At 43.1% G+C, this 20,217-nt stretch overlaps 1 protein-coding gene across 2 annotated transcripts in view; it reads left to right on the top strand.

The window, feature by feature from the left end:
- Window positions 1-5,513: 5,513 nt before the first annotated feature.
- The window catches only part of fgfrl1a (fibroblast growth factor receptor like 1a), a 95,364-nt gene continuing 80,660 nt past the window's right edge, over window positions 5,514-20,217 (top strand). The window contains exons 1-2 of one of the 2 annotated variants that reach the window (XM_036970032.1): window positions 5,514-5,564; window positions 7,153-7,249. In XM_036970032.1, the coding sequence (XP_036825927.1) occupies window positions 7,186-7,249 (64 nt within the window). In that variant the 5' untranslated portion in view covers window positions 5,514-5,564; window positions 7,153-7,185. Of the gene's footprint in view, window positions 6,047-7,152; window positions 7,250-20,217 lie in introns of both variants that reach the window. The other variant, XM_021583558.2, reaches the window with a different exon arrangement.

Raw genomic sequence — 20,217 nt, 5'->3', positions numbered from 1 at the left:
TTGAAGAAACTTTTAAAGTTCTGGAAATGTTCTGTATTGACTGACCTTCATGTATAAAAGTAATGGTGGACTGTCATTTCTCTAAGCTTGAGCTGTTCTTGCCATAATATGGATTTAGCCCTATTTGGTAAAATACCATCTTCTGTATACCACCCCTACCATGTCACAACATAACTGATTGGCTCAAACACGTTAAGATGGAAATAAATTCCGCAAATCAACTTTTGCCGAGGCACACCTGTTAATTGAAATGCATTCCAGGTGAATACCTCACGAAGCTTGATGAGAGAATGCCAAGAGTATGCAAAGCTGTCATCCAGGCAAAGAGTGGCTACTTGGAAGAATCTCAAATATAAAATATATTTTGATTTGTTTAACCCTTTTTTTGGTTACTACATGATTCCATATGTGTTATTTCATAGTTTCGAGGTCTTCACTATTATTCTACAATGTAGAAAATAGTAAAACGAAAAACCCTTGAATGAGTAGGTGTGTCCAAATGACTAGTACTGTGTATATATACAGTGCCTAAGGAAAGTATTCAGACCCTTGACTTTTTATGTGACAGCCTTATTAATGATAATCATAATGATGATGTGAAAATAAGTAATCCAACATATTTTCTAATTGTAAAAAATCAAATACCTTATTTACCCAAGTATTCAGACCCTTTGCTATGAGAATCAATTGAGCTCAGGTGCATCCTGTTTACATTGATCATCCTTGATGTTTCTACAACTTGATTGGGGTCCACCTGTGGTAGATTCAATTGATTGGACATGATTTGGAAAGGCACATCTGTCTATATGGTCTCACATTTGACAGTGCACGTCAGAGCAAAAACCAAGCCATGAGGTCGAAGGAATTGTCTGTAGATCTCCAAGACAGGATTGTGGAGACGCGACTTCGGGATGCTGGCCTTCTAGGCAGAGTTGCAAAGAAAAATCCATATCTCAGACTGGCCAATAAAAGATTAAGATGGGCAAAAGAACACAGACACTGGACAGTGGAACTCTGCCTAGAAGGCCAGCCACTGTCGAAGTTGAGACTGGTGTTTTGCGGGTTCTATTTAATGAAGCTACCAGTTGAGGACTTGTGAGATGTCTGTTTCTCAAACTAGACACTAATGTACTTGTCCTCTTGCTCATTTATTCACTGGGGCCTCCCACACTTTCTATTCTGGTTAGAGCCAGTTTTAGCTTTTCTGTGAAGGGAGTAGTACACACCGTTGTATGAGATCTTCAGTTTCTTGGCAATTTCTCACATGGAATAGCCTTCATTTCTTAGAACAAGAATAGACTGACAAGTTTAAGAAGAAAGTTCTTTATTTCTGGCCATTTTGAGCCTGTAATTGAACCCACAAATGCTGATGCTTCAGATACTCAACTAGTCTAAAGAAGGCCAGTTTTATTGCTTCTTTAATTAGCACAACGGTTTCAGCTGTGCTAACATAATTGCAAAAGGGTTTTCTTATGATCAATTAGCCGTTTAAAATTATACACTTGGATTAGCTAACACAACGTGCCATTGGAACATAGGAGTGATGGTTGCTGATAATGGACCTGTGTGTGTAGATATTCCATAAAAAAATCTGCCCATTCCAGCTACAATAGTCATTTACAACATTAACAATGTCTACACTGTATTTCTGATCAATTTTATGTTGTTTTAATGGACAAAAAATATGATTTTCTTTCAAAAACAAGGAAATGTGTAAGTGACCCCAAACTTTTGAATGGTAATTTGTAACTTTTTAGTATTTAAATATGTTGTACTACCAGCTACTTTTGGCTGACTCATTTGTGGCATGCATTCCCTCAAATCTCCACTAAGAGTCACTATCTTTTTGCACAGGCTCTCAGTTGTCCAAGAATCCATAGGATAAACACAATAGCAGCCTACCAAGGTCATTAAGACATTTCCCTGTTTATGTAATTAAAGCATATAAATAGCATAATATCATTGAATATTTACCCATTTCATTTATCAGGATTTAAAAATATATATATATATATATATACAGGGCATTCGGAAAGTATTTGGACCCCCTTGACTTTTTCAACATTTTGTTACGTTACTGCCTCATTCTAAAATGGATGAAATAAAAAATGTAAATTAATCTACACACAATACCCCATAAGGACAAAGTGAAAACAGGTTTCTAAAAATGTTGGCAAATGTATTAATTAAAAAACAGATGCCTTATTTACATAACTATTCAGACCCGTTGCTATGAGACTCAAAATTGAGCTCAGGTGCATCTTGTTTCCATTGATCATCCTTGAGATGTTTCTACAACTTGATGGAGTCGACCTGTGGTAAATTCAATTGAATGGACATGATTTGGAAAGGCACACACCTGTCTATATAAGGTTTCACAGTTGACAGTGCGTTTCAGAATAAAACCAAAGCCATGAGGTCGAAGGAATTCTCTGTGGAACTCCGAGACAGGATTGTGTCGAGGCACAGATCTGGGGAAGGGTACCAAAAAAATGTCTGCAGCACTGAAGGTCCCTAAGAACACAGTGGCCTCCATCATTCTTAAATGGAAGAAGTTTGGAACCACCAATACTCTTCCTAGAGCTGGCTGCCCAGCCGAACTGAGCAATCAGGGGGGAAGGGATTTGGCCAAGAACAAAAGGATATTTCTGACAGAGCACTAGAGTTCCTCTGTGGAGATGGGAGAACCTTCCAGAAGGACAACCATCTCTGCAGCACTCTACCAATCAAGCCTTTATGGTAGAGTGGCCAGACGGAAGCCGCTTCTCGGTAAAAGGCACATGACAGCCCACTTGGAGTTTGCCAAAAGGCATCTGAAGACTTTCAGACCATGAGAAACAACATTCTCTGTTCTGATTGTTGAACTCTTTGGCCTGAATGCCAAGTGTCACGTCTAGAGGAAACCTGGCCCCATCCCTACAGTGAAGCATGGTGGTGGCGGCAGCATGCTGTGGGGATGTTTTACAACGGCAGGGACTGGGAGACTAGTCAGGTTTGAGGGAAAGATGAACGGAGCAAAGTACAGAGATCCTCGATGAAAACCTGCTCCAGAGTGCTCAGGACCTCCGACTGGGGCGAAGGTTCACCTTCCAATAGGACAACGATCCTAAGCACACAGCCAAGACAATGCAGGAGTGGCTTCGGGACAAGTCTCTGAAGTTCCTTGAGTGGCCCAGCCAGTCCCGGACTTGAACCCGATCAATTATCTCTGAGCAGCAATGCTCCATATCCATCCTGACAGAGCTTGAGATGATCTGCAGAGAAGAATGGGAGATACTCCCCAAATATAGGTGTGCCAAGCTTGTAGCGTCATACCCAAGAAGACTCGAGGCTGTAATCGCTGCCGAAGGTGCTTCAACAAAGTACTGAGTAAAGTATCTGAATACTTAAATGTGATATTTCTGATTTTTATTTTGGACTAAATAACAAAGGTTCACATCTATCTTTTTTTTGTTGACATTTTTGTAAATAAAAAACATAAATACCTCATTTACATAAGTATTGAGACCCTTTGCTATGAGACTCTAAATTGAGCTCAGGTGCATTCTGTTTCCATTGATCATCCTTGAGATGTTTCTACAACTTGATTGGAGTCCACCTGTGGTATATTCAAGTGAATGGACATGATTGGAAAAAGCACACACCTTTCTATGTAAGATCCCACAGTTGACAGTGCATGTCAGAGCAAAAACGAATGTACTTGTCCTCTTGCTCAGTTGCACATTATGGGGTGTTGTGTGTAGATTGATTGGGGGGGGGGGGGGTGACAATTTGATCAATTTAGACTAAGGCTGTAACGTAACAAAATGTGGGAAAAATCTGATTATTTTCCAAGTGCACTGTAAGCATGAGGGCTATACAATATACAGTTTATTATAATATATATTGATAATATAGCAGCTGCTCTATGTCAATGGATTAAACTTTTACTTGAGGGCTACTATTGAACTTTGTCTGTGTAACAATCCCCTTCAGTTGTTTCCTGTGCTTTAAAGTTTGAGAGCAAAGAAGCAAACATTGTTTTGACTACAAGTCCCTTCATTCAAGTAGGATCGATGATAATTGATATATTGGTGACAAGGTCCTCTCCTCCAGTGAGGTTCTCAACCTGGGTGTGATATTTGACAGTCCGCTCTCGTTTGAGGCATACATCAAAGGTGTGACCAAACTTGAATTTTTCCATCTACAGAACATTGCCAGGTTACAACCTATGCTGTCACATCCTGCAGCTGAACGACTCATCCATGCCTGTATCTTGCTCTGCCTGGACTATTGAATAGCTCTGTTTGTTGGTGCGTATGCCATGTGTCTGAACAGGCTACAATATATCCAGAACTGTGCTGCACGTGTCCTCACCTACACCTCCCTCCGTGAGCACATCACTCCAGTGCTGTTCAACATCCACTGCCTCCCCATATGCTCATGCATTGACTTTAAAATCCTGATTCACACATACCAAGCTATCCACAACTCTGACCCAAGTACCTGTCTGACATCCTACCATCCTGCAGCCTTCGTTCCTCCAGGTCCATCTCCCTTCAGCATCCCAACATCAGACTAAAAACTATGGGTGACAGAGCTTTCAGTTGTGCAGCTCCTCATCCTCCTCAACGCACTTCCAGTCACTGTCAGGGCTGCAGAGTCTCCGGCCTCATTTAAGGAACAGCTAAAGACAGCTCTTCAGAAAAGTGTTCAAAGTCCTCTGTTAATTCAGTTCTCCTGCCCACCGGATCTGACGACACCTGTATATAGCTTTGATTGTTGTCTGCTTTCAATCTTCTGTGTTTTGGATTGTTTTCATTGTTATTTGTACTACATGTGTTATTTTCTTCCGCGCCTTGGGTGTGAGAAGCACCGTACAAATCAAATTAATTATTTTTATGCGGGTTGATCTAATGTTCCTTCTCAGTGCATCGGTGTGTTACTTGATGAATTTATTAGGAACCACATGGGACCGATTTCCTGGACACAGATTTAACCTAGTCCAGGAGTACATTCTCAATGGACATTTTACATGGAGCTTGTTTTAACCCAGGATAATGCTTAATCTGGGTCTGATAAAATGACACTTTGTCCTATCACATGTATTCTTTAAATGACCATTTTCTCTTATGAATGTTTTTGACCAATTTTCTAATGCTAGGCCAGTGTGTATTTTTAACACCCAAACCATACCATTTCAATCTTTAATCAATCTGTCTGATTACTGATTAGTGGGAATAGAAATGCAATTGAATATTAACTATCATTACATTGTAATTACATTATAATGCATTTATTACATTAATGTTTTATTGTTATACATTTTGTGATTATGTATATTAGCCTATATATATTTTTTACAATTATTATGATATATATATATATATATATATTATTATGATGTAGTCCATGTTTTCAGCAGAACTGCCTTAAATGTAGGCTAATACGAAAGAGTTAATTCTTAAAATTTGTTGAGTAGCTGTGACTAGGGCTACACTGTGATTGGGCAAAAGTTCCGAGCTTGGATGGACCGCCTTTCCCTCGGCTGTTTGTTTGCCTGCGGTCGATTACTGGATGGCAAGGTCTGTTAGCTCAATTATTGCAAAAAGGTATTTGGATGCAAATGAAAATTGCGAAAATAAATAAACAGATTAGGCCTGCAGCGGCTCTTCCGAAATTCATAAGGGTAGGAGTTAACTGTAGACTACCGCGAGCAGAGGACTTTTATTTATTTAGTTTTTACGCACGCGTTCTGTCCGGTGAGGTGGTCTCACACGAGCGTTATGTGATGACTGTCATTCAAAAAACGAACTAGATTTGATCTCTCGCATGTTTGATATTAACGTTCAATAGTGTTCTTTGTATTGGAGGGTACAATTGTTTTCAATAACTGAGCCACAGGTACTTGAGCGACAGTGCGTGCAGTTCAACATTTAGTGGATATTGATTTGTTGATTATTTGGATTAGATCACCTTTGATGCAAATGTAAAGGCAATAAGAATGATAGACTTTCCGTTAGTGGGAAACCGATTCAATACAAATCATTGCTGCAGGACATTTCAGGTAAATCACTACTTACTAACTTGTATTATTTTAAAATGGGTTATTGGCCCTGGTTACAATGTGATTCTTTTTAAGCAGCTGATTTTAGAAGGATGCATGTTTGTTTTAGAAATGCATAAGTAGACAACTTTTAATTGATACTACAGATTATTACTTATGTTTTACTAATAGGACAGTACACAGCTGTATTGCATAAATCAAAATGTTTGTGTTCATCATAAATTATAGTTAGTCTATATTACCTTATAAAAGCTATTATTTGTTGTCCACTTTTGAGTGTAAAATGTTGTCATTCCACTGATTCACCATGTCTCACTGATCTAGAGCGGAATGTAGCCTAGTGGTTAGCGAGTTGGGTCAGTAACCGAAAGGTAGTTCCAACCTTCCTAGTCGACTTCTGTGAAAACTCTGTTGAGCAAGGCACTTAACCCTAATTGCTCCAGGGGTGCTGGACAAAGATGACCCTGGCCTCGACCTAACTCACATATGACATGTTTATTTTATGATCTATGTGGATGGTTCATTAGCAGCTAGATTAACTGTAGTTTATACATCAGCATCTATAACCAATTCTAATACAATGAGTTAGGAGGACATGTCTCTTTCCCCAATAGCAGATGCTTTAATATAACAGTCAATGTTATGTGATGTTGATAATTCTTATCACAGATTAAATTCAAAACTCTAAAGGATGTTCATAATTTCAAATGACTTACAATTTTATGTACACAATGGCAGAAATAATAACTCCTCTATCCAGAAACAGAGGGTCATATGAACAGAATAAGAGCTGCTCGTTTGAATGAAGATCATAAATAAAAAGCCTAAATTGCTTTTCCAGAAACACATTTTCTAGTGTTAGGAACAGAAGTATTGTATTTTCCAGTTAAATGATTAACAACTTGTTTTAATGTCACTAGTTACAAGACTGTAAGTCTGTTATATTTACTAAATTCCTTGGCTATCCCACTTCCAAAGAAACGTCTGTGAGATAATATTGTTGTTGTAAAACCATATCCAGTAGCTTAGAGATGATGTGGATAAAACCAGTATGTGTTGTTGCACCTCGCCTCACTGTGAATTGTCTTGTTTTTTCATTATCCCAGATTTGAAGTGTTGAAACCTGCGATCCAGAAAGAATGGGGCATTTATGGATTTGCCTGCTCATTTGTGAAATAATCCTGTTGTCGGACTGTGCACGGGGTGAGTAGTAACTTAGTAGTAAGCAACAATAACAACTGAAAGTGTTTTAAAGAGTAACATTCATTAAAACTTGTTTTGATGGAAAACCATGTTTAAGGCTAAGTTATAGTGAGACACCTGCGTTCTGGTCTTCGTTTTGACAGTTCATTGCAAAAGTGATATATTTTGGTCTTTTAGTAGTAAATCTAGCTCTTTCCCCCTAGCGGTTCAACTCTACCATTGACATTTTGTGATGTAGAGGCACCTTGAGAAGGTGCCTCTACGTCATCTTAAGGTAGGGGTTCGGTATGAAATACACTCCCTTCTAGATGTGCTGGGTGGTACCACCGCAAGGCTCTCTATAAAAGCAGGTGACAGCGGGCCTTATTTGCCAATGGTCTTGGTAGGTGGAGTGTGCCAATATATTTTGCACGATGCTTCCTTGAATAGACTACTGACGTTACACAACATTCTAAAAGGCAGTAGGCCACATTTCCACATATGACCAAATACAACGTTTTTCCTTACCATTTCGTACATATCTATGGGCTTTTACTAAAGAAAAAAAAACTTGTAAACGATGAGGTTTATACGTTTCTATTCGTAGCTACATCCATCGTAACAAGAAATGGATGACAATGGTGGTCGTGTCAACTCATTGTATTTTTTCCTAACCGCTATGACTGGTGGTGCAGGCTGCTAAGACAGTTGGCTCATAGTTCAATGGTTGAGATTTCTAATACCACATGGGGCAGATATACATTTGTCTTATCCTTTATTGACAACATTCATCCCATGCCGACACACTTTTTAATTCTGAGAAGTGAAAGCATACCTGTGAGAGGAGTCACTCTAGTTGTAGGTTTTTATACAGTACCCAAGACAGATCTATGAGATAATTTGGCTATTGGGAAAAAGAGCTGCTCCGTAAATATGGCAATGCGGGTTGTATTGAATTGAGCCTCTAATTATTACACTTTTCTTCCCAACACAATACCTCAATAAATGTAAGTCCACATTTCAATTGTTTTCTTTGCACCTCATGGGGGATTGAACTTACACTGCAAGTGGTAACAGATAGCAGGAACTCAGCGCCTTACCACTGTACGCTAACTGTCTAGAGCCGTATTTGCTCGCAATGCACATCATTTTATTATCAGAGTGTTCCAGTGTACTTCTGGTAAGTATGCTTTCGTGAAAAAGTGTTGGGATCAGATACAATTAGTTTACCCTCCCCAAAAATGAATATTTATGAGCAATTCCCACAACCTTTCACCTGAAGTAGATCTGTAGGCAGCCATCTTCAAAAAGTGCTGATGATATCTACGACAAGCTGCTAATTCACAACTTTGTATTTTTCTGTACAAAATTGTGGTTGTGTAACTCAAGTTAGGGGTATAGTCCATTCGGGCTTAGTGCCTACCCTCCATTTTATAATGGACCCTGCCTAGATCACACAGCTTTTGGCACCTTCTGTTTTCTAATAAACCCTTCCTAAATCACACCTTTTGGCTGCAGCGCAGTATGCAAGTGTCAAGTGAGGTGCGCAGATAGTATACTCCTCACCCTCCTGCTGCCCAGCCTCCTCACCCTCCTGCCACCCAGCCTCCTCACCCTCCTGCTGCCCAGCCTCCTCACCCTCCTGCTACCCAGCCTCCTCACCCTCCTGCTGCCCAGCCTCCTCACCCTCCTGCTGCCCAGCCTCCTCACCCTCCTGCTACTCAGCCTCCACACCCTCCTGCTGCCCAGCCTCCTCACCATCCTGCTGCCCAGCCGTAGCTGTGTCTAATCTAGACTCAACAGACTTGTAGTCTGCCTGTCTGTCTGCCTGCTCTGGCCTGCCTTTCTGTATGTCTGCCTCTCTGTCTGTCTGTTTGTGGGGAAAGCAAGGGGACATGGGGAGCCAAGCGCACGACGCTCAGGCAGATAGGATCAGTGAGTCACACAGCCAAGCAGTCACGGAGACGCTTAAGCAAAAGTCAACAGATACCCATAGAGAGAAATGCGACTAGATTAGGCTATTTATGTTTGTTTGCTGTGCAATGCCACAGCGTTTCTGATCGTAAATGGAGCAAGGCGGCAAGGATAGCTGTGGGCTTAAAGGTAGACACAACCTTACTGGTCTTCCTGGTGATGATAAGGGGTTCCTCACTGGGGTTAGCCTAGTTAGCGCCTCACTGGGGTTAGCCTAGTTAGTGCCTCACTGGGGGTAGCCTAGCTAGCGCCTCACTGGGTACACAGAGGGAGAGATAGACGATGGCATGCGGATATTAGAGAAACAAACTTCTTCCTTTCTTCATGAAGTCTGATATGACAGGTTTGATAAGACTAAGACAAGCATGGTGGTTGTGCAGAAAACAAAATATCTCAGAGATACTGAAACCGAATCAGAGATTATTTCCCATGTGATCTGAGATACTTTGCACTCCATTTGACCCAACGCTGGGCTTTGGACATACTGTGGGGGGTCAACAATGGCAACTCAACATACAGTAGAACATCTTGAGTCCACATCAAAACATATGCTGACATTCTATAATTATTTTGTGACCTTAGTTTCATACCTTCAGATGGGACCTTCAGGAGTAGAAAAGGAACATACTTTCAAAACTACAGGACATGTAACAACACTTTTCTTAGAGTTCAGGTTGATTGCTATGATGTGGAGTAGAGAATGCATTTTGAAAGGTTGCTGGTTCGAATCCCCAAGACGACTAGGTGAAAACTCTGTCTGTGCCCTTGAGCAAGGCCATTAACCCTAATTGCTCCTGTAAGTAGCTCTGGATAAGAGCGTCTGCTAAATGACTAACAAAGGAACAACAATAACCCTTGACCCCATTTGAGTTCTCCCCTCCTAAATAAGAGTTTGCTGTTCCTGTGTGTCCTTGGTGCACGGGGAATGCAGAACATCACGTCAGATGACAAATATTTTCCACTACATGCGGAAGCACAGTTTGGGCCCAGCTGCCAGAGAGGCATATGAACTGTATAAGCTTATGCAATGATTCAGGGTCTGCATGGTCGAGAGAGAGACTATTAATGCAGAAATGTGGGTGTTAACATCTGTGCCAACTAAATGGGGAAACAAGTAAGTCATGGGATAGTTACCATAACAGTTAGAAAAAACGAAATTATGATCACAAATTAAATTGAACTGCATTCACCTTGGTATCGTTGTCTCGTTTAGTAAAGTCCGACTCATTATGACGTACAGGATCGTGGTGCAGAAAAGGTAGACTAAATACTACCAGCATTGCATTTAGTCAATGGAGACGGGCAGCCATATGGACACGTGGAGATGTGGGGGCTTTTGGAGGTGGAGCTGTTTGGTTTGTAGGGGCCTGCTGTGCTGTTTGTACAAACTAGGACCACCATGCGGCTACATGCTGGTAGCAGCCCTCCAGCCCTCCAGGATTCATGATTGAGCATCTGGACACACCTTTATAGAGTAACCCACCAAACGGGCTGATTCTCTAAACGTATACAATGAAAATCAATACAGCCTGCTTATCTAACTTTCAATACAGCCTGCTTATCTAACTTTCAATACAGCCTGCTTATCTAACTTTCAATACAGCCTGCTTATCTAACTTTCAATACAGCCTGCTTATCTAACTTTCAATACAGCCTGCTTATCTAACTTTCAATACAGCCTGCTTATCTAACTTTCTTGTCTTCCTCTGAGCCTTCTAAAAGTGAATAGAAACTGAGATGAGGTTGAGTCCCTCTCTCTCTCCTTCCTTCTTTCCATATCTCCCTCCATCGCTCCCTCCTTCGATCTCTCCCTCCCTCCATCTCACCCTCTTTCCGTCCATCCATCCCTCCCTCCATCTCTCCCTTCCTACCTCACAATCCTCCCACTGCAGCAGTTTATGGCTAGCCCTAAGCCAGAGGGAATGTGTGAAGTTAATTTAGAGTGTTGGAGAAACATAACTGAGCCACTGGGTAGCCTTTGGTCCCCTCACAGCTCTGTAGTATATCCACAGAGCCTGGAGTGTGGGTTAAGCAAACAGTAGTTACATTTAGAATAGGGATTGATACATATGTCTTGGTTAAAGTCAATGTTATTAACAATGACAAAGTGTGTGTATTGAGACAAATGTGTCATAAAATGTAAATACTATATTGCACTGTTATAATAAATTCCTATTGGCATTTCCAGGAAATGATGCACACAAAACCATCAGGCAAAGCTCAGACATAAGCCGTCTTCCAGACGTGACAAACAGAGCTGAGTGTGAGTGAGGAATGAGAGATCTACTCCAGTTCATGTCAATGAGGAGGATAGATCCATAGAGCAAGGCTTCTGTCAGACTACAGGCCATAAAGTGATTATTAGCATGTCAGATGGTGTTTACACAGCAACCATCTTTCTCTCGCTTCTCCTTATTAGCATTGGGCTGCTAATCACATTCCCCAGTAATGAAGCTGTGTTACCCAGGAGGTCGTAAATTGATTTAAGACTGGGAACAGCATGTTGCTGAGTTGAGGATGTGGTGATTAAGAAACAAAGTCTGGCTTCAAAAGGAACTGAATTAAACAGGAGCTCAGATAAAGTCAATGTTAGTTTAGCACGTCTGGTGTTTGTGTTTTAATGTGTCCATCAAGACACCTCAGGGGTAGGTTGATGGTTTTTATCCCACAATGGCAGAGGGTGGTATGGGGACACCATGCACTAGTCCTCCTGGTACAGAATCATGGTGTTCAATGCGACTGGGATAGGTTCCCTGTGTAGGAATGAGGAGAAACAGCTCAATTAGAATAGAGGAGGGAAAGATAGAGAGTTCTCCTGCAGTCCAACTGGACTACTGTTTTCACCAGTCCTCCCTGCAGTCCTCCAATCTTGTCTGACATGACTTCCATTAGGCTAGCCAGAAGCCTGTACCCCAGTCTGCGTCAATCCATGTTGCAAACACATTAGCCACTGAAGGCAACATCTTTATATTGTTGCGGATGTATTGGAATTATGCCACACCCACACTGACATATTTTCCAGCCTGAAATAGCCACAACATAGACAGACAGGCAGGCAGACTAGAGGTCTGTTGAGTCTAGGTCAGACACAGCTATGGCTGGGCAGCAGGAGGGTGAGGAGGCTGGGTAGCAGGAGGGTGAGGAGGCTGGGCAGCAGGAGGGTGAGGAGGCTGGGTAGCAGGAGGGCGAGGAGGCTGGGCAGCAGGAGGGTGAGGAGGCTGGGCAGCAGGAGGGTGAGGAGGCTGGGTAGCAGGAGGGTGAGGAGGCTGGGCAGCAGGAGGGTGAGGAGGCTGGGCAGCAGGAGGGTGAGGAGGCTGGGCAGCAGGAGGGTGAGGAGGCTGGGCAGCAGGAGGGTGAGGAGGCTGGGCAGCAGGAGGGTGAGGAGGCTGGGCAGCAGGAGGGTGAGGAGGCTGGGTAGCAGGAGGGTGAGGAGGCTGGGTAGCAGGAGGGTGAGGAGGCTGGGCAGCAGGAGGGTGAGGAGGCTGGGTAGCAGGAGGGTGAGGAGGCCGGGCAGCAGGAGGGTGAGGAGGCTGGGTAGCAGGAGGGTGAGGAGGCCGGGCAGCAGGAGGGTGAGGAGGCCGGGCAGCAGGAGGGTGAGGAGGCCGGGCAGCAGGAGGGTGAGGATGCCGGGCAGCAGGAGGGTGAGGAGGCTGGGTAGCAGGAGGGTGAGGAGGCTGGGCAGCAGGAGGGTGAGGATGCTGGGCAGCAGGTGGGTGAGGAGGATGGGCAGCAGGAGGGTGAGGAGGCTGGGTAGCAGAAGGGTGAGGAGGCTGGGCAGCAGGAGGGTGAGGAGGCTGGGCAGCAGGAGGGTGAGGAGGCTGGGCAGCAGGAGGGTGAGGAGGCTGGGCAGCAGGAGGGTGAGGAGGCTGGGCAGCAGGAGGGTGAGGAGGCTGGACAGCACATACTCTCACAGACAGTGCATTGTGTTGTACAGTGGTGAAACAATAGTTTATTGTTGGTGGCTGGAGCCTGTGTTTGGTCATTGCTACAGGTCAGAGGGCAGCAGGGAGTGTGCATGCCTGACCTTTCACCAGGGGCTTACAATAACACACCAGTCCTCCTGCAGATTCTGCTTTTTCTCCTCTTTGTGTGCCTTCAGAGAGTATTCACACCCCGGTACTTTTTCCACATTTTGTTGGGTTACAAAGTAGAATTAAAATGGATTTGATTGTCTTTGTCAATAATCTGCTCAAAATACGTTGTACTGTCAAATTTGAAGAAAAATTATAAAATGAATTTTTAAAAATATGAAAAATTGAACACTGTCTTGATTAGATACTGTACAGTGCTGTGAAAAAGTATTTGCACCCTTTCTGATTTTCTTTTTTTTTCTTGCTATTTGTTTTGTACTGAATGTTATCAGATCTTCAACCAAAACCTAAAATTAGATAAACTCAGGGATCCTGAGTTTACCAATAACGAATACAATTATACTTTATTTATTTATTTAATTTAACAAAGTTATGCAACACCCAATGCCCCTGTGTGAAAAAGTAATTGCCCCTTACACTCAATAACTGGTTGTACCACCTTTAGCTGCAATGACCACAACCAAACACTTCCTGTAGTTGTTGATCACTCTCTCACATCTCTGTGGAGGAATTGCTTTCACTCAGCAACATTTGGGGTTTTCAAGCATGAACTGCTTGTCTCAAGTCCTGCCACAACATCCCAATCGGTATTAGGTCTGGACTTTGACTAGGCCATTCCAAACCTTTTTAACCATTGTCATGTACAGCACATTCAGAAAGTGTTCAGACCCCATGACTTTTTCCACATTTTGTAATGTTCTGCTTTATTGTAAAATGGATTAAATGACATTTTTTGCTCATCAATCTACACACAATATCCCATAATACAAAGTGAAAACAGGTTTTTAGAAACTTTAGCAAAATTGTAAAAAAATAAAAAATAATAATAATAAGTATTCAGACCCTTTGCTCTGAGACTCGAAATTGAGCTCAGGTTCATCCTGTTTCCATCGATCATCTTTGAGATGTTTCTACAACTTGACTGGAGTCCACCTGTGGTAAATTCAATTGAATGGACATGATTTGGAAAGGCACACACCTGTCTATATTAGGTCCCACAGTTGGCCGTGCATGTCAGAGCAAAAACGAAGCCATGGGGTCGAAGGAATTGTCCTTAGATTTTCGAACCTGGATTGTGTCGAGGCACAGATCTGGGGAAGGCTTCCAAACAATTTCAGAAGGACAGCCATCTCTGCAGCACTTCACCAATCAGGTCTTTATGGTAGAGTGGTCAGACGAAAGCCACTCTTCAGTAAAAGGCACATCACAGCCTGCTTGGGGTTTGTCAAAAGTCACCCAAAGGACTCTCAGACCATGAGGAACAAGATTCTCTGATCTGATGAAACCAAGATTGAATTATTTGGCCTGAATGCCAAGCCTCACATCAATGGCAGGGACTTTGAGACTAGTCAGGAATGAAGGGAAAGATGAACGGAGCAAAGTACAGAGAGATCCTTGATGAAAACCTGCTCCAGAGCACTCAGGACCTCAGACTGGGGTGAAGGTTCACCTTCCAACAGGACAACGACGATTATTCTTTAAAAAATTATTCAAGCTCTATCAAGTTGGTTGTTGATCATTGCTAAACAACCATTTTCAAGTCTTGCCATAGATTTTCAAGCCGATTTAAGTCAAAACTGTAACTAGGCCACACAGGAACATTCAATGTCGTCTTGGTAATCAACTCCAGTGTATATTTGGCCTTGTGTTTTAGGTTATTGTCCTGCTGTAAGGTGAATTCCTCTCCCAGTGTCTGTTGGAAAGCGGACTGAACCAGGTTCTCCTCTAGGATTTTGTATGTGCTTAGCTTAATTTTGTCTCTATCAAAAATAAAATCCCTATTCCTTGCCGATGACAAGCATACCCACAACATGGTGCAACCACCACCATGCTTGACAATATGAAGTGTGTTAATCAGTGATGTGTTGTATTGGATTTGCCCCAAACATAACGCTCTGTATTCAGGATAAAAAAGTTAATTTCTTTGCCACATTTTTTGCAGGTTTTGCAATTACTTAATTGCCTTGTTGCAAACAGGATACCTATTTTGGAATATTTTTTTTCTGCACAATCTTCCTTCTTTTCACTCTGTAATTTAGGTTAGTATTGTGGAGTAACTACAATGTTGTTGATGCATCCTTAGTTTTCTCTTAGAACAGCCATTAAATTCTGTAACTGTTTTAAAATCACAATTGGCCTCATGGTGAAATCCCTGAGCAGTTTCCTTCCTCTCTGGCAACTGAGTTAGGAAGGACACCTGTATCTTTGTGGTGACTGGGTGTATTGATACACCATCCAAAGTGTTATTAATAACTTCACCATGCTCAAAGCGATATTCAGCGTCTGCTTTTTTTATTTTTACCTATCTACCGATAGGTGCCCTTCTTTGTGAGGCATTGGAAAACCTCCCGGGTCGTTGTGGTTGAATTTGTACTTGAAATTGACTACCCTAGTGGCTCAGAGATCTTAAGGCACTGCTTCACAGTGCTTGAGGCGTCACTACAGACCCGGGTTTGATCCCAGGCTGTATCACAACGACTGTGACCGGGAGGCGCACAATTGGCTCAGCGTCTTCCGGGTTAGGGGAGGGTGTTAATTAAGAAGCGCGGTTTGACGGGTCATGTTTCCGAGGACACATGACTCGACCTTCGCCTCTCCCGAGCCCATTGGGGAGTTGCAGCGATGAGACAAGATGGTAATTGGATATCATGAAAAAGGGGGTAAAATACAAAAAAATGATAATAATAAAATAACTTGACTACTTGATTGAGGGACTTTACAGAAAATTGTAAATATGGGGTACAGAGATGAGGTAGTCATAAAAAAATCATGTTAAACACTATTATTGCACACAGAATCCATGCAACTTATTATGTGACTTGTGAGGCACATTTTTTGTCCTGAACTTATTTAAGTTTGCCATAACAAAGGGGTTGAATACCTTTTGACTCAAGATATTTTTTCATTTTTTTATTAATTTGTAAAAATCTAAATAAATGATTATTCCACTTTGACATATGGGGTATTGTGTGTAGGCCAGTGACACAACAATCGAAACCTTAATCCATTTTAAATTCAGGCTGTAACACAACATTATTTTGAAAAAGTCAAGGGGTGTGAATACTTTCTGAAGGCACTGTATATATGTATGCATGTACTTCCCTCCTCCCCCACCTTCCCAGCTGTTCTCCTGGTCGTATTACAAATGAGATGTTGAAAAGCAATCCCGGGACCGGAGACAGCTCTCCTTGTTTTCTTTAGGATTTTCTGTGTCAGTTTGTGTTGGGGCCTGCACCCCTAAGCAGGTGTGTGTGTGTGTGAGAGAGACTGTAAGGAAGGATGAGACAGAGAGAGAGAGAGAGAGAGACCCCCCCAAGCATTCTGGGACCTAAACTGAGCATTAACGTGATTGACGAATGGCAGTCATACTGTGTCCACTAGTGGTTTTCTAACCTCTCCTTGGGTAACCCCAGACATTTCACAATTTTGTTGTAATACTGAACTAGCTCACCTAATTCACCTATTCAAGGTCTTGATGATTAGTTGACAATTTGAATCAGGTGTGCTAGCTCTGGAATAGTTAAACTACATGGAATGGCTGGGGGTCCCAGAGCAGAGGAGAGGTTTGGAAACACCTGCTCTACACTACTTTTCTAAGTGTCCCAAATGGCACCCTATTCCCTACATAGTGCAATTCCTTTGGCCAGATCCCTATGTCGTGCACTATATAGGGAATAGGGTACCATTTGGGACACAGCCATACACTGAGTCAGTCTCTCCCTTTGCTGCATGCCGCTGGTTTGTTCAGAGTGTGGGACTAACCCAGTGCCCCCTGTGCTCTTTCTAAACAACCTGAACCAATCAGCCTCCACCGGCATTTCCTTTGGTACTGGGGTGAAAGGTCAGCTGTATTACCCCCCCCCCCAAAAAAAATGACCATAACAGCCACTTAATATCTGAGAGGTTTTGGTATGTCTGAATGACATCACAGAGCCCCACATAAGCTATGCTAATGTATGTCTGAATGACATCACAGAGCCCCCCATAAGCCCAGCTGATGTATATCTGAATGACATCACAGAGCCCCCCCCCCCATAAGCCCAGGTGATATGTCTGAATGATATCATAGAGCCCCCCCCCATAAGCCCAGGTGATATGTCTGAATGATATCATAGAGCCCCTAATAAGCCCAGGTGATGTATTTCTGAATGACATCTGAGAGCCCCCCTCCGAAAGCCCAGCTGATGTATGTCTGAATGACATCACAGAGCCCCCCCCCCCCCATAAGCCCAGGTGATATGTCTGAATGATATCATAGAGCCCCTAATAAGCCCAGCTGATGTATTTCTGAATGACATCTGAGAGCCCCCCTCCAAAAGCCCAGCTGATGTATGTCTGAATGATATCATAGAGCCCCTAATAAGCCCAGGTGATGTATGTCTAAATGACATCACAGAGCCCCCCCCCCCCCCCCCCATAAGCCCAGGTGATATGTCTGAATGATATCATAGAGCCCCTAATAAGCCCAGGTGATGTATGTCTAAATGACATCACAGAGCCCCTTCCCCCCCGCAAGCCCAGGGGGTGTATGTCTGAATGACATCACAAAGCCTCCCCCCCCTGTAAGCCCAGGTGATGTATCGAAAAGCATAGCACACACACACACACACACACATGGCTTGTTCATTACTCCAGCTGTCGGGGTGGAATCCACACTGCTGTTGGAATGTATAAGGAGTGTGGGAGTTGTGGGGTGGTTTGAAAGTTGGGAATTTGAAGGCTTTAGCAACTGAGGAGCTTGTGTTGCTTTGGCTGTTAGGTGCAGTGTTGTGGGTTTTTAAAGGATGCAGTCGGGACACAGACCCAGCCAAACCCATAGGCTCCAACCAGGAAATCTGAACCACCTGGCTGACTGGTTACCATCTACTGTATCTGCCTATGCTGCTCTGTACCATCACTCATTCATATATCCTTATGTACATATTCTTTATCCCCTCACACTGTGTACAAGACAGTAGTTTTGGAATTGTTAGTTAGATTACTTGTTGGTTATTACTGCATTGTCGGAACTAGAAGCACAAGCATTTCGCTACACTCGCATTAACATCTGCTAACCATGTGTATGTGACAAATAAAATTTGATTTGATTTGATCTGATTTGGTTCGAATTCAGTGGAGGAGCTTTGGGGTGTCAGGGTGGCTGTCTGGAGTGAATAGGCTTGCACCTGTGGGATTTCTCATCTGTTGCTGCCTCTTATATCTCTCCCCCAGTCTCATGGTGGATCAGGCCTGATAAAAGGACCATGTGATATGACGTGGCTCACTATGAGCAGCTGTCTTTTCCCCCAGTTTTAAATCCGTTGTTTGCTGGAGGTCTCGCTATTTCACAGTGTTGTTCTCACAGTTGGTTTGTCTTTAAGCTTAGGGCAACACCATCTATTGTCTCCCCCAGTCTTCCTCAATAGGATTTGAATGGGCCTGAGAAATGTGTGTTTCTCTAAGACCATGAAGTGAGAGACGTAAGCAGATCCTCTACAGGCTATTTAAACTTTGCACATTGGATGTCGTCCCCCATTTCCTCTCTGTGTGTCTGTCTTTCTGTCTCTTCGGCATGGAATTCCACCACCATCACCCTCAGGTTGTGCAGATGGAAAACCTTGAGTGCTAGCCGTGATTATTTTCTGTGCACAAAGTTACATGAGCACAATGTTGAAGTCCTCTATTAACCATATATAATCCTCATATTCTGGCTCAGAGTTGTCACCTATTATCATACTGAGATTTATGTCAGAGACTAAAATATCTCTATTCTTCAGGGTCCCTATTTCAAAATACTTTAAGACCTTTAAGTCTTTTTTCTGGCTAGCTGCCCTGGGTTTTAAGACTTTAACTTTGAGAAGGGGAGAGGAGGAGATAGGGGGGAGAGCAGGGGCTTGGGGAGGCGCGGTCGTCGTCTCTGTGAGAGTGACCCCTGAATGACAGCAGCCGAGGGGGAAACGAACCTGAGGCCGTGGTGAACAGATCGACGGGCAGTGGTGAACAGAGTGCCATTCTGCCAGGGCCGTGGTGAACAGATCGACGGGCAGTGGCGAACAGAGTGCCACTCTGCCAGGGCCGTGGTGAACAGATCGACGGGCAGTGGTGAACAGAGTGCTACCTGGCTCAGCCCCTGCCTCTGACTCATGGCATTCATGTCTAGTTGTGCCAATCCACACTGGCCCTCAACACACAGTCACACACCAAGGACAGCATCGTTGGTGGGGTGTGCGCCAAGTACTGCCGTCATCTCATATGATGAGTTCAACTATTACAAATGTTTGTGAGCTCATATTGTGTACATCCCTTATCTGGCTTAACCTATTTTCTTCTAAAAAAAAACATGTTGTCAATGCTTTCTTTGTTGATTTGAGCTGACTGCTAGTTTGTATGTATGCCTCATTAAGATGTCAGTGATGAGTGCAAGATGAGAAAGGGAGATACACCTCAGTGCTTGTCTCTGTCTGTAGGTACACACAATTGTAATGTTTCCCTGAGGAACAGAGTTAGCCTCATTGTCAGGGCCAGGTTGCCCGGCACTCAATTGACTGGAAATTTCGGATGAAACCTCTTCTGACAGAGACCTGCGCATAACAAATTGAGTTAGTCATGTCTGAGAGGAGGTGAGGAATGTGTGAGAGAGGTAGCGGTCTGGGGTACATATGGGCGTGGGGGGTGTGTGTGTGTGGGGGGGTCTGGGGTACATATGGGGGTGAGGTGTGTGTGTGGGGGGGGAATGCTGTCAGACAAGGAACCCAGTGGAGCAGATACATGGGGGAGGAGGACACGTGGGAGAGAGAATAGGAAGCATGTCTCCAAAGCCTTATCAAATTACAACATGTATTTTATTGTCCATTTGAATTTTAAGCATTTGAAGTAATTTTGGTTGTAATAATTCACACATGAAAACACAACTATTTAAAATATAACAAATTTTAATGTAAGAGT

The sequence above is a fragment of the Oncorhynchus mykiss genome, chromosome 31 (genome assembly GCF_013265735.2).
Source record: "Oncorhynchus mykiss isolate Arlee chromosome 31, USDA_OmykA_1.1, whole genome shotgun sequence".
NCBI lineage: Eukaryota > Metazoa > Chordata > Actinopteri > Salmoniformes > Salmonidae > Oncorhynchus > Oncorhynchus mykiss.
The sequence above is the reverse complement of the archived record's forward strand: the minus strand, read 5'-3'. Positions and strand labels throughout refer to the sequence as shown.